The sequence below is a fragment of the Alexandromys fortis genome, unplaced genomic scaffold (genome assembly GCF_014885135.2).
Source record: "Alexandromys fortis isolate MF-2015 unplaced genomic scaffold, M_Fortis_MF-2015_v1.1 scaffold_128, whole genome shotgun sequence".
In the NCBI taxonomy this organism is placed as follows: Eukaryota; Metazoa; Chordata; class Mammalia; order Rodentia; family Cricetidae; genus Alexandromys; species Alexandromys fortis.
The window spans coordinates 4,155,473-4,183,335 of NW_026068012.1; the positions used below are offsets into that span (position 1 = coordinate 4,155,473).

Sequence of the window (27,863 nt, forward strand, 5' to 3'; positions counted from 1 at the left end):
TATGCAATTTCCACAACTTAGGACCCAGCCAAGCCATCCCCCTCCCACTCTGTGATGAGTTTCATTTCTGATCTCTGTTTTTGAGGGGCGATTTCACTAAGTTTCAGTTCTCCCTGGGAAGTGGGAGGAGCCAGCACTATTTAAAAGATTGGAGTCGGCAACTGAACTCTCATGCTGAGCAGTGTCCCCGGAGTGGTAAGTACAGCACAGGATTCTGTGCAGAGCTAGGGGATACCGCTGGGTTCCTTGTAGATTCTGGAGGGCACTGTGGGACATTGCTCAGTGCCCTTAAAATTAGAGGGTGAGTGGGCAGCTCAGGTAGTTACTGGGCTAGACACAGCAGGTCCCACCCCGCTACTGATTTCAGAGACAGTCTGAAACAACCTCACAAATCCTATTATCTCTGCTAGAAGGCAGCTGGAGAGGGTGGGGTCCTGGGGTCTCTGGAATCTCCGGAGTCTGGGACTAAAGCATAGATGAAAGGTTTCAGATCCCCTGCAGCATGGGCCAGGAGCCTCTGGAAAAGCAGATGGAAGTCTCTTGTTAAGGGTGGGAGGAAACAGGTGACCCAAGGACAGGCTTTGAAGTGCAGGTAGGACTGCTCTGGGGACCCTGCTGGAAGGGCTGACAGGGCTGTCCATTCCCAGGGTCTTTCCAGTGCTTAGACAGGAAGCCCTACATCTGCTCAAAGTGCAGGGTGTCCCACAAACCTTCCATTTCAAAGGCTCAACTGCAGGGGGACATGGAGGGCAGGAACTGGGAGATAAAAAGACTCTTGAGTCTCTCTATGGCCACTTTAACACCCAGACAGGCCTGGGAAGGCTCCCACTCTTATCATCTCAGTTTTCCTGGACAAGCAGGGTGGTTAGGGGTTCTGAATCCTAATCCATGCTGCTCCTGTTTACAACCGGGCTGAGGATGCTTTCCCGACAGGATAACAGGGGAGCCCCACCATTGGGATCTCTGTCCATAATAAATGGTAAATAGCACATTAGGGCCATTGGCAAATACCCCTGCCTCCTATAGAGTGGGGGTGTAGCCAATCAACCCAAGGACAGCACAAATGGGCACAGGCCTGCCTGGGTAGGGATGCTTAGAGCCCACCACACCGGGTTACTTGTGTGTGTCTGATGTTGAACTTCAGTTGAGGCAGGAGCCTGCATAAGATGTGGTAGGTTGCCCTGATGGTCTCTGTGCAATGGGATCTGTAGTGTGACAGAGTTAGGAGACAGGAGGCAAGGGTATCCTGTAGCTCCCCTGCAAAGTAGGGTTGCTCTACTGCTGGGAGTAGCTTGTGCTTGACTAGAGCAAGATCTAGATGGGCAGATGCACTCACCTCAGGTTGGCAGTGCAGGGGGCTGCCCAGGACACTGAAGGAATAGAGGAGGGTGTGATGCTTGAGGTTGCTGTGCTCCAGAGATCCACCAAGTCTCAAAGGTGATTCAGAAGAATTGCACATGCTTGTGATTTGCAGACAACACATAGGACTTAGGTTCCAGAAAAGGACCAGACGCCTAAGTCTTGTTTTGAGTGGTTACTAGGAATCTTTGATCATTGGGCACAAGACCCGTGATATCACTTGATTGTGCAGTGAAATTGACCAAAACAAGCATGAACCAACAAATGAGGCACAAACAGAGGATAAAAGGGTATTTATCCTAGTGCCTGGGACCCCTTGTAATATTAGGTCTTCCCAAAGCAGCAGGAGGAGAGCTGTATCTGAAGAATTTCCTAGATTAACAGTCTCTATGAGCGCCTTTAGAATTACTCCTCTTTCATGATCCCCTTCCCAAGTCAGAAATAAACACCTGCCTTTCCAAAAGGAGAGGTGATGGGTAATGCTTCCAGGAAGCCCAGACCCCTGGGGCTGATAAGAAAAGAATGGAGGTTGTAATATTGTTATCTCTGTTGTGAATCTTAGCCAAGGTCTGAAAAATTGTTTTCCAAACCTTTCTAACTTACAGTCTTCATTTTCCACAGTATGCCCAGGAAGAAGAAATCAAAGATGGTTCTTAGCACAGAAGAATCTGGAAACCCTGCTTCAGTCACCTTACCCAGTGACCAATTGCCCAATGGAGAGACTGGCCTAGAAGAGAAAAACCAGGTATGACAAGTGTCCATCTGAAGGCTGATGCTTTATGTCACCCCCCCCCCCCCGGAGGTGGTAGCTTCCTTGACCTTCCTGGGGCACAATGCCAATGTAAGTCTACTGTTCACTTTGCTTGTGCTAAGGTAAAACCAACGACCCTCTCTTGTCCTTCACAGGATGCCATCTTGGTCTGGGAAAAGGGGTATCGTTAGGAATTGGCATGGCCCTGGGCAGTCCTATGCTGTACCCTGCCTACACCATGACTTAATCTCCAGCTACAATGTTAATGACTCACTGAGACACTACCTCCCTGGAGAAGCCACTTGGTATTTGTTTTCATTGAATTGGGATCCAGTTTTGCTGGACTTTTGCTCCCTTAGCATGGTCCCAGCCTGACCAATCAGCTTTCTGGCCTTGGGAGTGTCTTCCTTTCTTCAGCAGTGGGCTTTTCCATCTCCATGGTGGGATTAACAGCATTGCTGTTGAGAGTAGTCAGTGTAGCTGATGCTGGCACTCAAAACTGTATCCTCATTCCCCAGGCTATAACCCTCAGTGTAAGGGAGGAGGAACTCACGCCCAATGCACCAGTCAGCTTTTTGTTTCTGTGACCAAGTTTTCAAAAGAATCAATTTGTAAAGAAGAAAGGTTATTTCACTCATAGTTTCAGAAATTACATCCCATGCCCACTAGGTGCTGTTGTTCTAGGCCTGCAATGCATAGCATAAAGGAACAAAACTGGTGTCTAATGACTAGGGGGGAAAAGAGGTAGAGGAAGGGCTCCAAGTTCATTTCAAGGTCATGCTGGCAGTAATCTATACCCTCCCAGTAGTCCCCAACTCGTCCAACCTCACCACATTCCAAGAACAGCTGGGACCTCACCTTCAGGAGGTCTTTGGGGGCATGTTTCAGATCTAAATTCATATACACTCACACCCACTTGCTTTGGGAGTAGCTGGGTTTTTCTGTCCAGGCGAGAGGCTATCTATGATCTCTCAGCACAGCTTCTAGGCAAAGAGGGACTGGGTATCTGATTTGGGTGCTTTCAGACCCACAGTAGCAGCACAGCCTCCTCTACACCCTCAGTTATGATAAATAAGAGACCTAGGGCTGGAGCCATCTGCTTTAACAGGCACAGGTGTGCTCTGTTGGAGGAACAAGTGAGACTCTTGCACCTCCTCGGGAGTACAGTTGATGTTAGCAACAAAGCCCCAGAGGATCTGCTGCTGGAGTGCTGGGAGCAAGGCCTGGGTGTGGGGTGCTGTTGCTATAATCCTTTCCCTGGGGGAGAAAGTAACGAGACAATCTTTCTAAGAGCCCAAGGACAAACCAAAGTGCAGTTACACCAGCAGTCACCAGGGAACCAATGAGTTTATCAGGCTTCCTTGCTGAGCAATAGGGAAGGGGTCACAGCAGGAATGCATAAATCTTTCCTTAAAAAACCACACTAGAAGATCTGCATCCAGCAGGGACAATGGCTCCCCCAGGGCTGTGTAGATGTCCCCTCCCCTCATTATTCCCCATCTATTTCCTTTAGAACTCCCTTAGTCCTAAAGCCAGGTACAGTTAGAACAGAATTACACACAACTGGAAAAGTATCTGGATATTCATGGAGGATCCCATGACCCTCTCCACCTTCCTCCTGTGAGGGAAGATCAACAGTCTACAAAGCTGTAGGCAGGAGTTTCTCTTCCACAAGCTGCTCCCAAGTAACCAGAGGCTTAATAGTAATTATAAATGCCAGGCCGATAGCTTAGGCTTATTACTTGCTAACTTTTAATTTAACCCATATTTCTTATCTATGCTTTGCCATGTGACTTGATACCTTTTTTCAGTACAGCATGCCCACCTTGTTTCTTGCTGCATCTGCTCAAGACTCTTCTGACTTCATCTATCTTTTTTTAAAATTTATTTATGCATAAGAATGCTCTGTCTGCATGTTTCTCTTCTTGCCAGAGGAGGGCATTGTGAGCCACCATGTGGTTGCTGGGAATTGAACTCAGGTCCTCTGGTAGAGCAGTCACTGCTCTCAATTGTTGAGCTGCTGGGAGATAGTTATCTTGTATACTATAAAGATTTGCCACTCATATTATTTTAATAACTTGCTAATTGGTCAGCAGCCAGGCAGGAAGTATAGAAGGGTCAACAAGATTAATAATTCTGGGAAGAGGAAAGGCAGAAAGTCACTCAAAAAGCCAGATAAAAAGGAAGCAAAATAAGAATGCTGCACTGAGAAAAGGTACCAAGACATGTGGTTAAACATAGGTAAAAATTATGGGTTAATTTAAGTTGTAATTGCTAGTTAATAATAAACCTGAGCTAATAGGTCAAATAGTTTATAATTAACATAAGCCTCTGTGTTTCTTTGGGACTGAATGGCTGTGGGGCCGGGCAGGAGAGAAACTTCTGTCTACACTGGGCCATCTCTCCAGCCTTCTGACTCCATCCTTCTTTATCCCAACATCCTGTATAATTTGGTTGTCCTGCCTATACTTTCTGCCTGGCTACTGGCCAGTCTGTTTTTTATTAAACCAATTTGAATGGCGAATCTTTTTTTTTTTTTTTTTTTTTTTTGGTTTTTTGAGACAGGGTTTCCTTGTAGTTTTTAGAGCCTGCCTTGCAACTAGGTCTTGTAGACCAGGCTGGCCTCGAACTCACAGAGATATGCCTGCCTCTGCCTCCCGAGTGCTGGGATTAAAGGCATGCACCACCACCGCCTGGCCTGAATGACAAATCTTTAAAGTATATAAAAAAGATTATTCCACAGCACAAAGCTGAAAGGAAATGGCCATAGGTCTATGTAGAAAACTTCAGCACAGGCAATGGCACAAGTATCAGCTTGGGGAGAGACAGGCAAATGATATTGAAAAGCAAGGCTGTGATTGCCAAGAGCTTGGGGCAGAGGTACCTGCTGGAGGGGAGAGTGATGGGAGAGAGGTGATGAGAGGATGAGGTGTCCTGGTCCAGCAATGGTTATTTCCTTCACAGGGTTGGAGGGTGGGGAACCTGTGCCTTAGCTTATTTCTTTCTATTTTATTAAATATTATAAATGGATCTTACAAGGGCACAAAAACAGGATGTTGTCAGGACTCAGACTCACTGCTGGGTACCATAGGCATAGTGAGGTCTCAGACTCAACAGCTGTCCTGGGTGTGCTCAGTGGAGTCAGACCACATCTGGCTAGGGAGTCCATGTCAGTGTGGTCTGTGTTAGGCTGAAACCCAATATTAATTCTTTGTCAGATATATACTTAGCAAACATTTGCTTCTTGGATAACACTTTTTTTTTCCTTTTTTGGAGACCTGGTCTTTAGCTCTCATGACTTTATAATTTTTATCTAAATTATGCCTTTTGGGTCATTTCTAACAAGCCAGGACCTAACTCACATTTGGAGATTTTTGTGGTTATTGTTTTAAAGAATATCTGTATTTTATGTCTTTTCTATCTAGGTCTATGATAGATCAAGAATTCATTTTTATGATGAGAGATAGCGATTTAGGTCTTTTAACTTAAATGTAGACAGTGAAATATTCCAACATGGCATGGTGAAAAGCCAGTCCTTTCCCAGACATTGCTTTTGTATCTTATTAGTATCAATACCATGTGGTGACCTTCAGAGCTGTGTGTTGGGTTCCACTAATGTCTTGCCCCATTCTGTGAAGTACACACCCTATCAGTTCCAACCTTATCGCCATCTCGGGACAAGAGGCTTCCATTCTCGCACTTTGTAGTTCTGTTTTAGAGCCATTTTGCCTGTTGGGGCAGAATTTAAGCCATTTATATTTAATATGGTGCTGTTAGATGAGAACACCTGTTGCTGTTCATTTTTATGTGTGAAGCCATTTGTTCTTACGCCCCCCTTTCCTTATATTCTTCCATGTTTAAGATTAAACACCTATATTTTAGGAGTGGTTATCATATCTTCTGCTGACTTCTACAAACATGATGTGAGTGTCTGTAGTTCTTGCCTTTAATAAACTCAGGAAGTCTATCTATGATGTGGGAGTGTCATATATCCATCTGTTGATTTCATTGGTTAAGCAATAAAGAAACTCCTTGGCCCTGATAGGTTAAAACATAGGTGGGAGGAGTAAACAGAATAGGATGCTGGGAGGAAGAGGAAGTGAGCTCAGACTCGACAGCTCTGCTCTCTGGAGCAGAGGCCCTGCTTCGCTCTCCTGGGCACACGCGATGAAGCTCCGACTCAGGATGGACATAGGCTAGAATCTTCCCAGTAAGCGCACCTTGGGGTGCTTACACACATTATTAGAAATGGGCTAGTCCAGGTGCGAGAGTTAGCCGAGAAGAGGCTAGATATAATGGGCAAGCAGTGTTTAAAAGAATACAATTTGTGTGTTGTTATTTCGGGCATGAGCTAGCAGGCGGCCGGGGTGCTGGGGATGCAGCCCCGCCGCTCCTATTTCAACATATCTATGAGGGACAGAATACTAACTTCCTGGGTGGTATAAGAACCTTTTCTCTGCTCTTTGCCCCCATCCAATCTGCCATGGTCTTCCTTATCCATTAATCAAAACCTCACAATCCATTACCACTGTTTGTGCTTGGGTATCACTTAAGGATGCTGAAGTCATAAGAGATCTGTGCCAGGCTGATTCATATGAATTTAGGATTCCTTTCCTGTCCCTTTCCCTCTGCACACTTTTTACAATTTCTGCAGTGTGGATCTGCTGGGAATAAGTTTGTTCAGATTTCATATCCGGAAAGTCCATATTTTGACATAATTTTTTGTGTTTCTATTTGTAACAATCATCTCCTGGTTTTCATGAGAACAGCATGGGAGATTTTCAGAGTAGGACACAGGCTATCTGACTCCTAAACTGTCATATTTCAACCAGGGTGAACTTAACTCTCCAAGTCTTAGTTTTCCCCCTAAATTATAGGATCTAGTGACAACAGAGCATTTGAGCAATCTCTTTACTATAGGGATGGGAAAAATATGTGCAGAGTGTTCAATGACCTATCCAACACTTACCAGTAAGCCAGACTCTCATCTTCTTTCTAACAGACTTGTAATTTAATTAACACTTCTTAAAAACAACAAACAAACAAACAAAACTCCCTGGCTTCTTGCAGCTTTTAAGGGAAAGGCCACATGGCCGACCAAAGATATACGAATTCCCAGCCATCTGATGTTCCTGCCAGTTCTCCATGGTGATATAGCCTCACTCTTCCCTCATTTCAAAAAGATATTTTTCTGGGTATAGAACTCCAAGTTCATGGTGTTTTTGGCATCAATATAAACACTTTTCAAAATGGAGATGCAACCCAGTTGTCAAGATGTTTTGGCAAATTTCACCCCACTATCTTCACGCTTCCATTCGCTCTGATAAGAAACTAACTGGCTGTCAAGCTTGTGTCTGTTCCTCTGTATGTAAGGTGTAATTTTTTGATCACTTTTAAACCTTCTGTTTATAACTAGCTTTTAATCATTTGATTCAAACATACCTTGTTGTAGGTTTTTGGGTATCATGTACCTGAAATTTGTTGACCATCTTTAATATTTGGATGATGGTTGTCATTTTTTCAAAGGTTTATTTATTATGTATACAGTGTTCTATGCCTCCAGGCCAGAAGAGGGAACCAGATCTCATCACAAATGATTGTGAGCCACCATGTGGTTGCTGGGAGTTGAACTCAGGATCTTTGGAAGACCAGCCAAGCAGCCAATGCTCTTAACCTCTGAGCCATCTCTCCAGCTCGTTATGGTTGTCATTAAGGAGGCAGGCCCTGGCACTCAGTAGGTAGTAAGGGGAGGTGGTCCAGAGTGACAACTGAAAGATGCTCACACATCACAGTGAAAACCGAGACTGTGGTTGAAAGAGAGACTAAGGGTTAAAAGGGTGGAGTCTAAAGATGAGGAAGATGAGTGGGAGAGCTTGGAGTTAGCTATGAGATATGTCAAACAGGTAGGAAAAGTAGTAGGGATCTGGTCCAGTGACACAGGCCAGCAGGCTCACAGGAAGCCCTTGAGGATGTGTGTGTGTGTGCGTGTGTGTGTGTGTGTGTGTGTGTGTGTGTGTGTGTAGGGCATGGCTGACCTTCTGATATTCTGACTTCTGATGAGGCCAACTGTAACAGTAAATTGTACATGAGAATGTCTTCTAACAAGAAGATTGCCTGTGTGAGAGAGGCAGAACAATCATTAGCTAGGAGCTTGTCAGTATCAAAGTTGGAGTCAGAATGGATAGAATGGGGCTTCATCACTCCCAACTGTGTAGGCAGAGCATAGCCAGTACATGATCATATCCCCGGTTGGGCCAGAGGACAAGCATAGAGTGTGTGACCTGCCCTTGGCTCAACCCATAACAATGTAGAGAACTAACATTCAGTATCCACAGAGATTACTTCTGCCTTGGTCCAGTTTTTGCCGTAATCCTATAAAAACAGTGAACAAGGGAAAATGGATGGTTTCACTTCCTCCGTGGATACCCATGTCACTCCTCTTCTCTGGCGACAGTCAACCTGGGGTAACATTGCAGGTCCAGCTCTGATAAAGAGGAGTAAGTGGAACTTTAGGTTCTTAGGCCATGCACAACAACACAGATCCTGTCATTTTCATCTTCGATACAGAAGAATCAACTTTTTATTTCCTCGAATGTATTTTGCCCATATGCATCATCCTTGAACCCGGCAGCCTTGGCTGGAGCACTCCCATGGAGCACAACCTCACTCTTGCTTTGCCCTCATCTAGGACTCTGTGAACAACCTCTGCATGCAGTATGAGGAGAAGGTGCGGCCCTGCATTGACCTCATCGACTCCCTGCGGGCCCTGGGCGTGGAGCAGGACCTGGCCCTGCCTGCCATAGCAGTCATTGGGGACCAGAGCTCAGGGAAGAGCTCTGTGCTGGAAGCACTTTCAGGAGTGGCCCTCCCCAGAGGCAGCGGTGAGATCTCCGTGCTTATAGCCTTGTTAGACTGTGGGACCTGGGGCTCAAAAGATAGAAGCAGATCCCCTCCCAGTTTGGGCACACAGCAGAACAAAGGTCAAGGTGGTCTTCCTCCTTGGCTTGAGGGCAGCCTTTCTTCTGTGCAGTCTAGCAGTTTCTTCCTCCTCTCACAAGGGTACCAGTTTTAGGGTTTGGGCTTCTCCCATGCAGCTTCCCAAGCCCTTCATGAGCCTAAGTTACCTCCTTTGAGGCTGTGTATCCAGCAGTCACTGTAGGTGTCGGGCTGAGCACGTGGGGGCAGGTGCCCACACAAGGGTGGGGGTGGGGGCAGCTTTCAGTTTATTGCTCCATTGTACATTTTGTGAGTCACTTGAAATCTGCAGTTTGCAGAAGCCATGACTAAGTGGGTCAGGTTCCTAGACCCTTCCTTTGAGGTGACGCATTCCTTTTGGAGAGGAGACTGGTGTCCAGGTTAGTGTGGCTGCTTAAACTCCATGACCGAGGTGGTCATCAAGTGCTCAGGGAGAGGTCAGAGCAGACGTGGTCCAGGGACCCAGTTTAAATGTCATGGAAAGGGCAGAAGTTGGAAGGAGACCATAACAGGGGGCAGGATAAAGTAGCCTGAGGGGCACAGTGAACAGGATGTGGGAGGGGGCTAGTGAGAGATGTCTGGTACCCTAAAGGTTCCACTAAGGTCCCCACAGAGCTGAGGGTGCCATACTAGGAGGAGAACACTGGGCTCACAGGGACCGCATCTCCTAGGTATCGTCACCAGGTGCCCTCTGGTGCTGAAACTGAGGAAGTCGGAACCAGGAGAGGAGTGGAGAGGCAAGGTCATTTATGACGACATTGAAGTGGAGCTCTCAGATCCCTCCCAGGTGGAAGAGGCCATCAACAAAGGTCGGTGTCCCATTGTCCCTTATCCTCTGACTGCCTGTCAACCTTGCTTGGAGTCGGAGGAGAAGTGTAGAGTCATTCTGTCAGGACCCTGTTCCAGCACACACACACACACACACACACACACACACACACACACACACACAAATGAGACCCCTTCCAACCTGCTGTCACCCAGGACCCCCGCACAGAAGAGACTCTGTATTCCTTCTCAGTGGCTGTGGCCCAATACCTCCCAGGACACCTTTCAGGGAAAATACTTTCTCTCCTGGATTCAGAGGGCTTTTGTCTATGGTGACCTTTTCCTATGCTCCTGGGAGGAACATCATTATGGCAGGGACAAGTGTTGACAGAGAGAAGCTGAGTGCCACAGGAAAGAGCCAGAAATGAGACATATGGACCTGTCCCCCAGTGACCTACTTCCTCTAGCGGGGTTCCACCTCACAAAGTGTCTAGAAGCTTAAATTATGACCAGTTGGGGACCAATCCAACTTTTCAATACAGGAACCTGTGGGGTCATGCACAGCCAAGACATGCTTTCCCAAAGTTCCCTGGAAGAAGATCCCCTCCATCTATCTAGTCTAGATTCCCTCAGTCTATTCTCCCTATCCCGCCCCACAAAGCTTAACCAGACTTCCTTTTCCCTCCTCTACAGGCCAGAACTTTATTGCTGGGGTAGGGCTGGGAATCAGTGATAAACTCATTAGCCTGGATGTCAGCTCCCCAAATGTCCCGGACCTGACCCTGATTGACCTGCCTGGGATCACCAGGGTGGCTGTGGGCAACCAGCCTGCAGACATCGGACAGCAGGTGAGACTCTAGACTCTACTCTGACCCACACTGGGCTGCAAGGGGCACTGGAGTATGTCCAGGGCTATGTCTAGGAGGGACCTTGTGGAGGCGGGAGTGAGACTGAATGGCCAGGATTCACTAAAGAGGGGTGCAGTCCATGGAAGCCAAAGCCTGAAGCAAGTGGATGGCCACAACCATCTCACGCTCAGTCCGTCTCCATAACTAGGAGTCACCATCTCATTTCTTACAGATCAAAAGACTCATCAAGATGTACATCCAGAAACAGGAGACCATCAACCTGGTGGTGGTCCCCAGTAATGTGGACATTGCCACCACAGAGGCACTGAGCATGGCTCAGGAGGTGGACCCTGACGGGGACAGGACCATAGGTGAGGAGAGTGGAGATAACAGTGGTGTGTGTGCCAGTGGGGATACATCCCCTGAATCCAGATGGACCAAAATCAGCACAGCCAGGATCCCACTGAGGTGGGAGGAAGCGAGCCCTTCATCTTGTCTCCCTGGTAGGAAAGGCATGAGGAGTCAGAGGTGGGCAAGCATGGGGAGGAAATAGTATTTGCTGAGACTCACTGGCTGAGGATCCATGGTAAGGTCCACACAGAGTGAACGGATGAATAGCTGTTGTCTCTCTGCGTGGTGGCCATGGAGAGGTGCTAGGAAGGAGTCTGCAGCTCTGAGGGTCTTCTCTGATTTCACAAGGCTAACTGCACTTGGTGGATGGACTTCTACCTTGCATGGGTTCTGTCTGTCCCAGCCAAAGATGGGATCCTAGTGGTTAGTGAGAGCTACACTTCCTGCTATCTTGGGGCAGGGTGTGTCCTCTGATTCCAGTGTCTGTCTTGCAGGGATCTTGACCAAGCCCGATCTGGTTGACAGAGGTACTGAAGACAAAGTTGTTGATGTGGTGCGGAACCTGGTGTACCACCTGAAGAAGGGCTACATGGTGGTCAAGTGCAGGGGTCAGCAGGACATCCAGAATCAGCTGAGCCTGACTGAGGCCCTTGAGAAGGAGCAAGTCTTTTTCAAGGAGCACCCTCACTTCAGGTGCCTTTGCCATACTGTCCCATGCAGGGAAAATTACTGGCCAACAAAATTCTTGACATAAAGGGTATATGTACAGCAGCCCGAGGATGATTGCACCTTCAAAACCACCATAAAACTTTCCTGAAAGAAAGCACAATATAAAAAGTAGTCTTTAAAGAGTAGTAAGTAGTAAAATAGAAGAGGGGGCTTGCCAAAGTACCACAATCAAGAGGTACAGGAAGTAGAGTTACAAGTAGAACAGAGAAGAGGAAAAGTTGGAGACCCAGAGCCCCACTGTTCCTTTGACATGTCATAAAAGCAGCACTGAGCCATGCTAGGTGCCCCTTTGCCATCTTGTCATCGACAACTGCTCTGCACCTGCAGAACACCAGGCCAGGCTCTTGCTTGACACATTAGATAACAATAGACATGAATGATAACATCTGAGCTCCCAAAGATACCTGCTGATGATGGCTTAAATTGCACCAAGACCTTCAGAACTCCCTACTGCAGGAGCATTCTCTTGGGCTGTCCTAATCTTAGTGGGAACTTTTTGATTTGTTTCCATTTAGTATGATATTGTCTATAGGAATTTTTTATACACTGTCATGTATACTGTCATTAGGTTGAGGCAAGTTCCCTCTGTCCCCATCTTTACAGTTTTTGTGATGAAGAGATATTGGATTTTGTCAAAGTCTTCTTCTGTGTCTAATGAGATGACGGTATGATTTGTCTTTGAGTACACTGTGGTGATAGATGATAATATGAATTGAATTACGTATGTTGAACCATCCTTGCGTCTTTAGAATGAAACCAAACTTGGTTGTGATGGATGATATTGTTTGTATGCACATAAATTTGGGTTTGCCAATATTTTATTGAAAACTTTTGCATATTTCTTCACCTGGGAGGTTGGTCTGTAATTTTTTTGTTTGTATTGTCTTTATCTGGATTTGGTATCAAAATAATAATGGCTTCATAGAGAAGAGTTTGGAAGCTGTCCTTCATTTTCTCTTTCAAGAAGAATTTGGCCAGTGCTGGTGTGAATTTCCTGAAAGTCTGGTAGAATTCTGCAGTGAATCTATCTGGTCCTGTGCTTGTTTAAGTTAAGAGAACTTTTATTACTGTTTCAATCTCATTCCTGGTCTAAACTGTTTATTTCATATTGGTTTAATTTCATCCATGTCTTTTAGGCTTCTCAGTTTCATGAATTAGAGATTTTTAAAGTATGCCCTTGTGAGTGTTTGCCCTCCACTTGGATCTATTGCATCTATTGGACCTTTCTCTCTCTCTCTCTCTCTCTCTCTCTCTCTCTCTCTCTCTCTCTCTAAATTTGGCCAAGGATTTGTCAATCTTCTTTATCATGTCAAAGATCCAACTTCTCATTTTTTGATTCTTTGTAGCTTTTTTCAATTCTATTTTTTATTATCCAATCTATGGGGGTACTGTTTGCTCTTGATTTCCTGAGGCTTTCAAGTGCATCATTAAGTTATTAATTTATGATATCTCAAATTTTTTGATGTACTTGTGCTATAAACATTTTTCTTAGGACTGTTTTCACTATGTCCTGTAGATTTATATATATTATGTTTTAATTTTCCTTCAATTCTTAATTTTTTCTTTTTTCCTTTTCTTTGTTTCTCTCTCTCTCTCTCTCTCTCTCTCTCTCTCTCTCTCTCTCTCTCTGTGTTTGCTTTTTGAGACAGGGATTCTCTGTGTAGCCCTGGCTATTCTGAATCTCTGTAGACCAGGCTAACCTCAAATTCAGAGATTCAGCTTATCTTTGCCTCCCAAGTGCTGGAATTAAAGGCATGTGCCTCTGCCACCCAGCAAATTTTTGAAATTTTTTAATTTCCATATTTTTTCCTAATAACAATCACCATTCAGAAGGGTGTTGTTTAGTGTCCTGCTTGTAATTTTTGTTGCCGTTGATATACTGCTTAATTCTGTTATGGTCAGATAGAGTGCAGGATGTGATTTAAATTGTCCTGTGTTTGTTGAGATTTGACTTGTGTTCTAATAGCTGATACGTTTTGGAGAAAGCTCAAGGAGTTCTGAAAATAATGTGTATATGTGTGTTCTTTAGTATTTGGGTAGAATGTTCTACAGAAGTCTGTCAGATACACTTGATTTCTTTTTTCCTTTTCCTTTTTTTCTGTCATACTGTCTCTCATTTGTTTGTTTGAGATAAAGTCTCTCTACTAATCTGTGGCTGTCCTGGAACTCACTATGAAAAACAAGCTGTCCTCAAATTCACAGAGATCTGCCTTCTTCTGTGTGGGATTAAAGACATGCATCACCAGGCCTAGCTCCATTTGGTTTCTGATATCTCTTAGTGGCCACGTTTCTCTGCTTAGATCTTGTCCAGATGTCCTATCTGTTGACGTGAGTTGGGTACTGAAATCACCCACAATCAGTGTGTTAGTCAATCTGTGGTTTTACATCTAATAGCATTTTAAAATGAAAGTTGTGGCCCTGTGTTAAATGCCTGTATGTTTAAGATTGCAGTATCCTTTTAGTAGATTGTTCCTGTGGTCAGTGTAAAGGATCCCTGTGGTGATATTTTTTTTTTTTTTTTTTTTTTTTTTTTGTGATCTAAGAGTGCAGAGCTAAGCCACTAATTAGCCATAGAGGCCAGGCATGGTGGCACACACCTTTCATCCCAGTTCTCAGAAGGCAGAGGCACACTGATCTCTGTGAGGTCAAGGCCAGCCTGGGCTACAGGAGATTGATCCAGTCTAAAAGAGAAACAGAGCCAGGCAGTGATGGCTCACTCTTTAATCCCAGTACTTGGTAGTCACACGCCTTTAATCCAAGCACTAGGAAAGCAGAGACAGGGAGGAATATGGCTAAACGGAGAGGAGACAGGAGCTCAGTGCATTCAGTCTGAGGATTTGTGGAGACAAGATCTTGCCTGCTTTGGACTGAGGATTCAGTAGAGGTAAAAAGTCTGTCTAGTGGCTGGTTCTATTACTTTTCTGATCATTCATCATTCACCCTGATATCTGACTCCGGGTTTTTATTATTAAGACCAATTAGAATTCAAGCTATATATCCCTCCTTATCTCTTTTGACCAGTTTTATGTTGACATCTACTTTCTCAGAAATTAGAATATCTAACCTACTTTTATTCTAGATTCATTTACTTTTCCACCCTTACCCTGAGGTCATGTCCATCACTGAGAGTAATCTGTGTTTTCTGGAGACAGCAAAAAGATGGATTCTATTTTTAGATCTAACCTGCTAGTCTGTCTTTATTGGGGAACTGAGACTTCATATTCAGAATTATTATTGACAGATATATGCTAATTCCTGTCACTTGTTTTTGTTTTGTTTGTTTTAGACTTTGTATTTTGAAACAAGGTCTGGTTGTCTTAGACTTTACTCTGTAGACTAAGCTGGCCTCAAACCCACAAGAGATTCCTGCCCCACTATTTAGGCTTTGTCATTTGTTTTGTGGTCTTCTTTGGCCTCTTTTGATTCCCTGTGATTTCTTAGCTATGTTTACTCTTCTCTTCAGAGCCCTGTATTTCTTCCAGGATCTTCTGTAAAGTGGAATTAACAGTCACAAATTCCCTAAATCTGTTTCTATCATGGATTTTTTTTTAATTTTTCCATCAATTTTAATAGAGAGCTTTGCTGGGTATAACAGTCTGGCTCGACAGTTACGATCTTTCAGAACTTGGAATACATCTTTCCAGGCCCTTCTTGTTTTAAAAGTTTCTATTGTGTGCACCACACCTTTACTTCCAGCACTCAGGAGGCAGAGGTAGGTGGATCTCTGAACTGGAAGTCAGCCTAATCTACACAGTGAGTTCCAGGACATCCAGGGCTATGTAGAGAGACCCTGGTTCAAAGCAAAACAAAGCTTCCATTGTTTTTATTCTACCACAGTTTGTTTAAATAAACTGACTGGTGTAGAAACTGGAGCCCCAGTAAGAGTTAGCAGTCACTCACAGGCAGGAAGACTTCTAAATCCCTGATGACTTGTATCCTAAGGCATAACAGTGTGCTGTCTGAACACAGATTTTGGCAGCCTCAGAATAACGTAAGCTTCACGTCTTTAAATGCTTTCTTGAAGCAGAGTGTGTCTCCCCACTTCACTTGTTCATCCTACATATGCAAATGCATGTCAGTGACTTTGTTAAAAGACCTGGATCTATATGTATTCTTGTGTATTATGTATGTATGTGTGTTCTCCTATGTACAGCCTATATGGAAGGGTGTGTTTACTTATATGTATTATACATATGTGTGTTTTTACTAACATATCATGCATGGAAGGTTGTGTTGTATACTTGTATATGAAACACAAAAGATGTGTGCATGTGTGTTCACATGTATCACACATGGAATGGGATATTGTGCTATGATAACATAGCTGTGGTTGTGTGCATATGCTTTATGGAGAACAGATTTTACTCTGATTATTAATGTGCTGAGGGGGATTACTGCAGCCCATTGTGGAACTATCCTAGCTCGTTCCCCTGTATCACTGTACAAAACCATCTCTGGGTTCTTCATGAGTACCAATCTCAAGGTTCATCGATAGTTCCCAAACTGGCCCTGGCCTCCCCACAGCAGACTGCAGACTGGCTTGTGTTTTGGCCGAGTCTAATGGGCCCCTCTCTCCTATTCCCTCAGTGTTCTTCTGGAGGATGGGAAGGCCACCGTGCCCTGTCTGGCAGAGAGACTGACCACGGAGCTCATCGCACACATCTGTGTAAGCCAGGGAGGCTGGGTCTTCATCAGGCTAAGCTGGGACCGGGACGGTTCTGGGCACACAGCTGGTCACGATCTCTTTGCACAGACATGCTGTGTTTGGCAGTCAGTCATTCCAGCATCTGAAGGCTTTGTGCTGGCTCCTGCTGCAGTCACCCTTAGGTTCTGGGTGGCATGGCTGTGAGACCCTCATTCTGGAACTGACCTCGAGAGTTTGAGTTCAAATGGCCTCTTCAGATAGAAGCCACGTTCACTTTCTCTGACCTGGTGGAGTCTGCATCTCAAGCCCCTTAGTTCTCACCTGGGGTGTTGAGAATACTCAGCACATGTGGATTTGGTGTCCATACCTGCTTGAGGACTGCTGTGGGAAGAACCCCTGGGCTCTTCCTGTGTTCAAGGTGTTCCTGCAGCCCTCAGGATGCAGGTGGAGATCAGGGCATCTGCAGGGCGCCATGATCTTGAGTGACCTTCTCTGGTCCTCCTTGATGCAGACAGAGGCAGGCCTGCTCTTGCTGAGTTCTGTGCCTTGAGCTGCCTGGGGACAGCAAAGCTATAGAAACCTTCCTTGGAAACAAGAATCCTTGGCAGCTTTTGACTTGTTGAATTAGGAGTCTTGTATTATTCTAACTTCCCCTGTTTCAGAAGTTTCTATAAGGGCTTTGTTGCATTTCCCTCAAGAGAGTTCATGTCCCTGATACAGAAGGAGGTGACCCTGGGTGGCTCTTTTAGGAGGCAACCATATGCAGTGGACAGGTTTGCGTACCAGATGGAGTTGTGGGCAAACCTGTGTGGGAAGGGATGCTTCTCAAGGGCTGCTCTGCATCAGGGAAACTGTATCTAGACTTCAGAACGTTACCCACGTGTCCCAGTGACTACGCTGAGCAGGTTTGGGGCCTCCTTTGTGTAACATGGAGGGCCTGTTTGTTGGGGTTTCTGTCCTGCCCAGTTTCCTCAGCCGTTTAGCCCCAAAGAAATCACACAGAGAGACTGCATTATTTATAAACTGATTGGCACATTACCTCAGGCTTCTTATTAACTTTTTTTAAGATTTATTTATTTATTATGTATACAACATTCTGCCTGGATGTATGCCCACACGCCAGAGGAGGGCGCCAGATCTCATTACAGATGGTTGTGAGCCACCATGTGGTTGCTGGGAATTGAACTCAGGACCTCTGGAGCCCATTATTCTAGTATATACAAGCCACATGGCTGGGTACCCTTTTCAGCAGGGCAGGTCCTCTTCCTTATTCTGTGTCTGGGCAGGACTGCAGGAAGAGCTTCCTTCTTCCCAGAACTCCTGTTCTTATTGTCCCACCTCTACTTCCTGTCTGGTTGTCCCACCTATACTTCCTGCCTGGCCAATCAGCGTTTATTTAAAACATAATTGACAGAATACAGAATTGTCCCGCACCACCTTTGCATCCCAGTCTATAGTTCTATCTCCCGTTTATCTCCTTCCATTTCAGAAATCTCTGCCTTTGTTAGAAAATCAAATAAAGAAGTGTTACCAGGCTGCAAGCGAGGAGCTGCAGAAGTATGGTGCAGACATACCAGAAGATGACGACGGGAAAACGTTCTTCCTGATCGATGTGAGCATTACCCATAGTTCCAGGCGTGAGGACGGCATCACTGTCTACACAGCAACTGCTCTCTGGGGCTCTTCAGATCTCAAGCCTCCAAGGCTGATGGAGCTGCATCCTGTCCATTTAGTGTTATAAAGGAGTCGGGGCAGAGACTATGGTTGAGTGCAGGGCGGGGCTTGCGGGGACATTTTCATTTCATGCACACTGACAGAAGAATTCTCCCCAAGGCTCCCAAAGGAGGAGGGGGGATGAAGGTATTTCCTGCTGCCAAAGTCCCTTCTCCATACTGTTCTGCTGGGCCCATGTGGAGGAGGTGGCTCATCCACCTTCAGGGCACATATGTTCTTTTACTACCTTGACCTCATGCTTGAAGGATTTCTGCTAATAATGATGTTTTTCTTCTTGACAGAAAATCAATGCTTTTAACCAGGACATCACTGCCTTAGTACAAGGGGAGGAGAATGTGGGGGAGGAGGAATCTCGCCTGTTCAACAAGATCCGAGGGGAGTTCTTCTCGTGGAGTAAGGAGATCGAAAAACATTTCCAAAGCGGTAAGTATCTTGTTCGATCTGGGTTGCCATCCTTAGTAATCTTATACTCCACTGTCATAGACAATAGGAAACCATCACTCACAGTTCTGGGTGCTAAGAAGTCCAAGGTCAAGGAACCAGAAGATAAAGGGACTGGTGAGGGCTCCATCTCTACTCCCAAGGTGGCACCATCTAGCCTGGTCCTCATGTGTGGAGGATAAGAGCCAGTTTTCTCTGGCCTCTGTTCTAAGAACACACATCCCTCTATAACGATGGAGCTACCATGTCCTGGTAACTTCTTAAAGGCCCACCTCTCAGTTGCCAGTCCACTAGGAATGAAGTTCAACTTATGAACTTTGGTAATACATCAGATAGGGAACTGACAACAAACCAAGTACAGGTACTAGCAAAGTCCAACTTGGTGAACCAATGAGTTTTATTGGATTTACTTACAGGAATGTGGGTCTGGGGTTATTTACAGGCACCGAGACCAGCCTGGTCTACAAGAGCTAATTCCAGGACAGGCTCTAACACCATAGAGAAACCCTGTCTCGAAAAATCCAAAAAAAAAAAAAAAAAAGAGTCAAAACAGCTGTAATCTCAAAGCCCACTCCAGCATGGGTGATGGCTCATGAACTCCGGAACACACTGCACTGCCCGCAGCCAGCTTAACAGGTTGGAGAGGTAGTTCCGGGTAGTTCAATTAGTCTGAGCCTCTGCCAGGCAATTTGACTGGTCTCTGCTTCTTCCAGGCAGTTCAGTTTATCTGAGTGTGAGTCTCAGCAGTTCTTATTGTTTACATACACTTGGGGGGGGGGGACGGGGAATGTAGTGAATCTAGTCAGTTTCAGGGACTTTCTCAAGTCACTGAGTTGTTGACTTCCTGAGTTAAAGGAGCTTCCCAGGAGGATGTACTCACCTCCCTTAGGAACATCTCTTCTTTCACCTCCTTTCTAACATTCTACGCCTTCAGGAGCATCCCTCCAAAATGGAAAGTTTTAATCTTGGAGGAAACTGCTTCCTGTCCAGGATCTTAAGCCTGGGGGTGTCTTGATACGTGTCATTATGGCCATGAGAAGGTAATACAAGCACATGCAGCACCAGAATGCTCCATAAATCTGTTCTTTGATCACTTATCTCTTCCGAGAAAGCTGCCATGGCTGAGGGGAATTCCAAGATGTCCTTGAAGGGACTTGATGAAAACATAGGATTAGTTTGAACCCACCAAAGGTTCTGACAAACATCTTCGCTTGGCTGAGTGACAGGTGTACAAAATAGAATGTTCTATCTACCACAGGCTACATGTAGAATCTTTTAGTCCCTAGTGGAGGCCATGCCAAGTGGTCAGGTTGGATGGCAATGTGCCTTTGTAGAGAGCCATGTGAGACACTTATTTAAAGGCTGTGACTCCACCATGTCCTCACTGTGCTCCCCATGTCTGCCTTACTCATACCACTAACTGAACACTATAGACCCTGCTGTGTGTCCTCACTCCAGGGAAGAGTGTCCTCACTCCAGGGAAGAGTTACTGTCCCATTCCTGACCTTCAGAAGTACTTGCCACTGTATCTGATAGAGGAAGGCCTGGAGATCACAATGTGAAGCAACTTTACAACTCCAAGGTACAAGAGCAGGATCCAATTAGAAAAGATGTTTTTCCAAAAAGAAGATATACAAATGACTAGTAAAATACCAGTGGCCATCAGAAATGCAAATGAAGACACAAGGCTAATTCCCGTCCCAACCCCAGGGTGATTAGAATTAGAAAGGCAGACACTGGCAGGTGCTGGAGAAGAGGCTGGGAAGAGGAAGCCCTGGTGTACTGATGGGGAATGTGTTACAGCAGTGAGCCCTCATAGAGGCGAACACAGGATACCTACTTCCACTCCCAGAGAGAGTAGGAAAGATGTCTCTTTCCTCTACTCTGAGGAAATAGTCAAACAAGCATACAAGTCCTCTTACCCTGAACCTGGCGTCTTCTCCCTGTGTTTTCACAAGTCCTTCACTCTGGGTATTTATGTAACCTTGTCAGTCCTTTAAGGACACAAGACACAGTGGATTAGAGACCACCCTCAGAGACTCCTTTCCACTTAGTAATTTCTTTTAAAACCCTCCTCTGCACGTAGTCCCATCCTGAGGTGCTGGGTGGTTGGGACCACAGCACAGGCTTCTGAAGGAAACAATTCGGCTCTTAGCGTCATCAGTGAATGGAGTATTTTAACTCACAGAAAGGCACAGAAGGAGCTGGAATACGAGGTGCGAAGGCTGACGAGCCTTGATGACAGGGTGCATCTGTGGCATGCAATTCCATTTCAGAAACACCTGGAACACATGGTGTAGGTAGAAGGTAGAGCAGAGGCTGCAAGGTTGGAGAAAGAGCAGAACGGAAGGCACCTCACTCTGGTGAGAGGAGCAGTTCCTGGCGGCGACAGACACTTTCCAGAATCAAGGATTAAACTGTTGGAGCTTGGTTCACAATTCTGAATATATTTAAGGTCTTGTTTATGAGATAAGTTTTCTTTTAGTTAAAAATATTCTTTGGAGGGCTAGAGTGATGGATCAGTGGTTAAGAGCACTGGCTGTTCTTCCAGTTGATCTAGGTTTGAAACCTAGCACCCACATGGTGACTCATAACCATTTGTAAATTCAATCCCAGGGGATTTCTCTGACTTCTAGAGGCATTGTATGCACATTGTGCAGAGACATATTTGCAGGCAAAATGCCTATACACATAAAGTGATAAAATAAAAAAATAAAAAGATAAAAACAGCTAGTTTGCCACAGGGGAAGCTGGGACTGTCTGAGTCTGCTGCCCATTTCCAGTAGTGGGGAGAGGGACTAAGTGTTTTGTCTCATGAACAGAGGGAGATCAGGTCACACTGGGGCCATCCAGGTTCCTATTTGCCCTGTAATCTCTTGCTGAGAGGCACCCCTCCTCCCACCCAGCTCTTGATGCTGTCTGGGGGGTCACAGGGCCTGTGAGCTATGTACTCTGTCTCTTCTTTGCTCAAATACAGCTGGGTTCATAAACCCACACACCCAAGGTATTTTTGATGCCATGTCTTCCTCTGGTTTCCATCTGTTGGATTCTGCCATGGTCTCTGGCACTGAACTTGCCTTTTGCCTCAAGGCTGCATTCTTCCTTATAACCCCAAATATCGTTCAATTTGCGGATATTTATTTGCTTTGTTATATCTCAGTCAATCCAGCAAGGTCAGAATGGGCTTGTTTAGGAAAATATTTGCAAGTCCTCTTAGAATCTTAACAGTCACCTCCTACTGTAGGTTATGATATTTTATATAATGAAGTCTGGAAATTTGAAAAGCAGTATCGAGGCCGGGAGCTGCCAGGCTTTGTGAACTACAAAACGTTTGAGAACATCATAAGAAGCCAAATCAGAGTCCTGGAAGACCCAGCTGTAGATATGCTGCACAAGGTCACCGGTGAGCGCTACCCGGGGTCACTGTTCTAGGACAGGGGACAACCAGGGCTGTGCTCTAGAGCTGGTTCTAGGCGGGCGGGCGGGTTTTCTGTGGTGATCAAAAATGCAGTCCATTCTGATCCTGTCTGTGGGTATAGGGATTTGCTGTCAGAGGGCAGAGTCGCCTAACCTTTTGGGCCCTTAACTCAATCCTGTGAAGAGCACAAACCAGAGTCCTTCGCACAAAGTGATGACCATGCTTAGCCTGCAGCTATATTTATATTAAAGAGAGTTCTCTAGAAGCCTGGGTGTACCTCCCTCTTCATTGGGCAGGAAGGAAAGAAAGGAGGGAGGGAGCAGGAGAGCCCCTGCATCCTTCAACCCTGTCCTCGTTGGTTTTACATCTACACAGAGTGAATACATCTCAACCACTTACTATGTTAAACTGGTTTTTTTTCTCTCTTCAATCAGAAATGGTACGAGTGGCCTTTTCGAAAGTTTCTGAAAAAAATTTTGATGAGTTTTTTAACCTCCACAGAACGACCAAGGTAAAACCAAGTGTGTGTTGTTTTTAAAGCATAATGAATATGACGTTAGGGAACAGGTGCTCAGGATTGAGACTGTGTCTCCTTTACTGTGCTTGTATGGGAAAGGCTTAAGCTCCTCCTTGCATGCTGTTGATGAGGCTACTGGTGCTATCTGGCTAACGTAGGGGCAGGGAGAGGAGGAAGAAAAGAAGGAGAAACAGAGCTGAAGGCTGAAATCCACAGGTGAGGCTCTGTCAGGGAGCCTCACGGGCCCATGCAAAGGAAGACCCTCCTGACACTGAGTGAAAGGTATCAGATGTGGGGTTCAGGGGTGATGTTGAGACAGATTGTGGGAAGTAAGACATTTATTAGAAGAGTTGTTTGTTGTGGACAGACAGACAGACACACAGACAGTATACTTGTGGCTCTGAGTAGAGTCAGGCCCCAAGTCCAGAGACACTCTGACAGGTGTCTGAAGAGGATTCAAGCCCATAGAACAGACGAGATCCCTTTTTGCAAGTCTCTGAGGAAAGGGGAAGGTTTTACAACCCTACGGTCACCAGATACCCACAGTAGCCTTTTGATGCCCTTTGATGTGTATGATGTGTCTTAGAAAACTTACTTCCCAAGATGAGAAATCCAGGCGTCTGGTAGCGTGTTGGCTTGGCAGGATAGCTCTGTGTGAGCCTGAAAGGGAAGGGCTGCTGGATTCTTAGGGACACCGCAGTCTTGGCTGGTTTCTAATAGTGATTCTAACAGCGAGGACCATAAGTGTGAAATTGTGTCTGTTTAGAGGGATGCAGCAGCAAAGAGAAAATGCCTCTACCTTCTAGGGCATGGTGAAGAACAGACACACAGGTCTTGTGCAGGTGGCCACTGGCACCACAGCTGGGTTGTTCCATGGGCCTGTGTCCCCACTGTGGGAGGATGAGGCCTCCCTGGAAGGTATGGTAAATGAGAGGTACAATTGGAGACACACCCAGCACTGAACTTTGCATAGATTGCCCCTGCAATGGTCAAGTCAGGAGCCAGTCCAGGCTAAGGCTGTCCCGAATGCCTAGGACATGGCACCCATAGGAGGTGACTGACCTAAACTGAGTCCTTCTTACATTTGCACACTTTCTGGTAGAAGTCGCCTCCTTATTGTAGATGTTAAAGTGGCTAAAACAGCAAGGAGAGCGGCTGGGTCAGGGCTGAGAATCTATACAGATCCCTTGCCCTTCCTAAGTGTATTCCTTCTACCCTTACTGTGACCAAATAACTGGTAAGAACAACTTAGTAAGGATTTATTTAGGCTCATGGTTTGAGGGGATACAGTCCATGGTGGCCGAGAAGACAGAGCAGTACAGATGTGAGACAGCTGGTCACGTTGCTCTGTTCTGAAAATAAGTGCTGGTGTTCAGAAGCTCCAACTGTATATAGAACAGCATTGCCCACTTTAGACTGGGTCTTCCATCTCAGTTAAACATCTCTTGAAACACCTTTTCAGACATGCTCAGAGACAAGCCGCCTGAGTGATTCTAAATCTAGTCAAGAGTCTAGAGAGATAGTTCAGCGGTTAAGAATGCTTACTGCTCTCGTAGAGGACATGAGTTCAGTTCCCACATCAGGTGGCTCCAACTATTTGTAACCTCAGTTCCAGTGGATCCAGAACTTTCTTCCGGCTTCTGTGGGCACTTGCATGAATATGGTAACACAAAGGAATGCAACAAATACATAAAATAAATAAACAAATCTTTAAAAATAAATCCACTCGAGTTGATGCTGAAGGTTGACCTTTATTAAGGGGCTACTCACTCCTAGGCTTCCTCTGGTTTCCACCATCAGTGTGGAGGACCCTACATAGATGAGATGACCAAGGGGTACAGGGACTACTCCCCGGTAATGGCTGTTCTTGTTTCTGCTGGGTGACCAGATACTTGTGGACCTGTTGGGTATCCTGTGTTCTTACTCCGTGGCAAGCTTTTCTTGATGATGTTGGCCTACATTTCTCTTTCCTTGCAGTCCAAACTCGAAGACATTAGATTAGATCAAGAAAAGGAAGCGGAGAAGATGATCCGACTTCACTTTCAGATGGAGCAGATCATCTACTGCCAGGACCAAGTCTACAGGGGAGCTTTGCAGAAGGTCAGAGAGAAGGAAGCCGAGGAGGAGAAGAATAAGACAAAGTCAAGTAGCTCCTTTTCCTCTCAAGCTTTGCAGAACTCATCAATGGCTGAGATCTTTCAGCATCTGAATGCCTACCGCCAGGTAAGTGTGTGAACACCTTAGAATGGGGTTTCAGGGTATTTGTTCCCTTTGTTTCTTGGGGATTTCTGTTGTTGTTGTTCTTTTTGTTTGTTTTTCGAGACATGTTCCCTCTGTGTATCCCTGGCTATCTTGGAACTCACCCTGTAGACTAGGCTGGACTCAAACTCACAAAGCTGGGACTAAAGTTGTGTGCCACCACTGCTGGCTGTTCCCGTTGTTTCTGTGTGTCTCTCTGTGCAGGATATGAATCTGCAAAGGGGCTTCAGGACAATGTCATCCTTAAGTTCTGTGTGAGCCTTTGGGTTATAATTCATCTAGATGCACAGGTAGTTTAGAGCCACAGACATTTGCCTTTTATGGTCCATGTGACGCTGACTGTGTGACTTAGAACATCAGCTTTATTCTCGGTTTTAGCATCCCAAGCACCTGTGGTAGAGTGTGGAGCCCTTAGCACAGTGTTGGGATGCCTTGTACTCATCCAGTGGAAGCCAGGTTCTGGTATCTGTTTGGTGGGGCATACATCATGTAACCCAAGTATAGCTGGTCCTACTCAGTCAAAGCCATGGGGACTTGGAAGCTACCACACAAGGGGAGGAATGGTGACTTTCTAATGTACAGACTTCTGCCACTGACTGCTAGAAGGCCAGACTTGTCTTCTGGCCAACCACAAGACTCCTAGGTCTTATGGCCATGCACCTGTAGATGTCATGTTTGCTCTCTGTCTCTGGGACTCTGACAACTCCAGGGATCTTAACAAGTGGAATAGTGGAGTTTTTATCCTGCCTTCCTCAGTTGTTTCTCAGAGCATACTGACCTCAATGTCAATACGTATCATAGCATGAATCAGGGTTTTTTGTCTGCGGACATCATCCTTTCCTATTAGCCAAGGCCCCATTCCCACCTGAGGCACCAACATCTGGATATCCAGGGTCTCTATGCCTTTTCTTTCCCACCACCTCTGAACCTCACTCCTTCCCATTGATGTTTGGAGACAGGCCACACCCGGACTATCTGTGGTTAGAGAACACATAGCTTATGTTCTGCCATCAGTTGTGCCCAAGCTGTGTCTAGGTGCTCATCACTTGTCAGGAATCTTCTTACTTGTGACACAGCTGCTTAACTATTCCCAGGGGGCTGTGGACATGGTGTACTTGTATCCTGATTGGCCCATTAGATCATGCTTCTTATTAACTATTATAACTTATATTAGCCCATAATTCTTGTCTATATTAGCCATGTGGCTTGGTACCTTTTTTGGCGAGGCAGTCACATCTTGCTTGCTCTGTGTCTGGCTTCCTCTCTTTCTGGTGTTGACTGCAGAATAAATCTTTTTCCTCTTTCCAGAATTCTCATTGCCCTGCCTCTACTTCCTGCCTGGTGCCCCACCTCTACTTCCTGCCTGGCTACTGACCAATCAGTGTTTATTTAAAATACAAGTGACAGGGTACAGACCATTGTCCCACAGCAAGCAATGTTCTCAGTAGAGGGGCCAGCCATTTGGAATGGAGTTGGGTGTGTCTGTGGATTATGTTCCAGTAAATAGTACTCTTATCCATTGAAAGTCCATTTGATTGATGGTCAGGGAAACTGGTGGGATCTAGAGTCTAACAGGTACCTTGGACCTGTTCTGCTAAGACACTGAGGGGGCTGAGGCCTTTATCTGTCATGATCTCACTACTCAGAGATATATGGTGTCAGGTTCCTTTTGCCCCTTCCTCAAGCCTTCTGTGTTTCCCTTTTCCAGGAAGCTCACAACCGCATCTCCAGCCACATTCCTTTGATCATCCAGTATTTCATCCTGAAAATGTTTGCTGAGCAGCTGCAGAAGGGCATGCTCCAGCTCCTGCAGGACAGGGATTCCTGTAGCTGGCTCCTGAAGGAACGCAATGACACCAGCGAGAAGAGGAAGTTCCTGAAGGAGAGGCTGTCAAGGCTGTCCCAGGCTCGCCGCCGGCTAGCCAAATTCCCTGGTTAAGCTGGCTTTGTCCTTCCCCGTATTTCCTGGACAATAGTACTTAGTGACAGAAGGGCTCCTGCCTTTCCTGGTAGCTATACCACTACCCTTTAGCCTCTGACCTGGTATTGGTGTTAGCAATCAGGAGCAAAGGGGAGCTTTCTGCTCACTCTGAGATGAGGAAGGAGAAGAGGCTCTCAAAACACAGGAAGTAGATGTGTAGACAATGCCACTTTTCTGTTATGACAATGACTTAACCCTCAGAACCTTTCCCACATTAGCCTCTACTTTCTTAGCACCTGTTTCTGTGCACCCTACTAGTTTAATGAACAAATGAGCCATGGTCTTGGGAATTGCCTACTGTATTCCTATTGAACCACTTTTGACACTTCTCTGACTCACTTTGAATTGGGGGAAGGGTTGCACAGGACTGCCAGGGATAGAGGGCAAGTGGTAAAAATATGGACCACTAAAGCCAACTTCTTTTGGGAATTGGGGACCACAGCAAATGGAGACAAGCTTAGAAAGACAGAGAGTTGAACACACGCATTCTTTGTGCGCATGGGTACTGGCCCACAGGGAATGCAAAGCAGTCGCAATGTGAGCAGAGGCCGTGAGAAATTCTGCATGCCCAGCTTTGGGTAGAGAAACCACCCAGTAGGACCAAGTCAGCTGGGGGGAACAATACCCTCCCTACAGGAGAGCTGCAGAGTCCTTCCAGACTGGGAGGTGAGTGGATACAAGCTGCACCCTCAGGCCAACTCTCCTCGAACTCAGCTCCAGATCCACGCAGCACGACCTGCCTTGAAGGTTAGGAAGCCTCGGGTGCAGGTCACAGCACTGGCTGGGGACAGATGCCCAATAGAGGTCCTAGCACCAGGTCCACTGAAGGAACATTAAAACATCAGGAATGCTGGGCCCAGAAAGAAGACACACCTGGCAGTCGGGGAGGGACAAGAAGCTGAGGGACATTCTCTAGGAAACATGAGTAAGGACATGGGGGAGCAGAGTCCTTTTTATAGACTTCCAGAAACACTGTCTCTAGAACTGTCTGTTCCTTAGGGGAGGGAGTGCTTTCAGACCAGCTGCATAACCACCCTCTCCCCTCCCAAACAGAGCCCATCCTATATGTCTTCTGACCCTTGAACTC

General features: G+C 45.9%; 1 protein-coding gene across 1 annotated transcript; it reads left to right on the forward strand.

Moving 5' to 3' along the window:
• On the forward strand, positions 1-27,066 carry Mx1 (MX dynamin like GTPase 1). The gene is made up of 14 exons (XM_050162032.1): positions 1-195; positions 1,981-2,104; positions 8,799-8,991; positions 9,757-9,894; positions 10,547-10,701; positions 10,934-11,072; positions 11,547-11,745; positions 16,369-16,447; positions 17,916-18,038; positions 18,442-18,583; positions 21,846-22,004; positions 22,454-22,530; positions 24,514-24,759; positions 26,504-27,066. The coding sequence occupies exons 2-14, from the start codon at positions 1,982-1,984 to the stop codon at positions 26,732-26,734; spliced, it is 2,004 nt and encodes a 667-aa protein (XP_050017989.1). The 5' UTR covers positions 1-195; position 1,981; the 3' UTR covers positions 26,735-27,066.
• Positions 27,067-27,863: the final 797 nt, after the last annotated feature.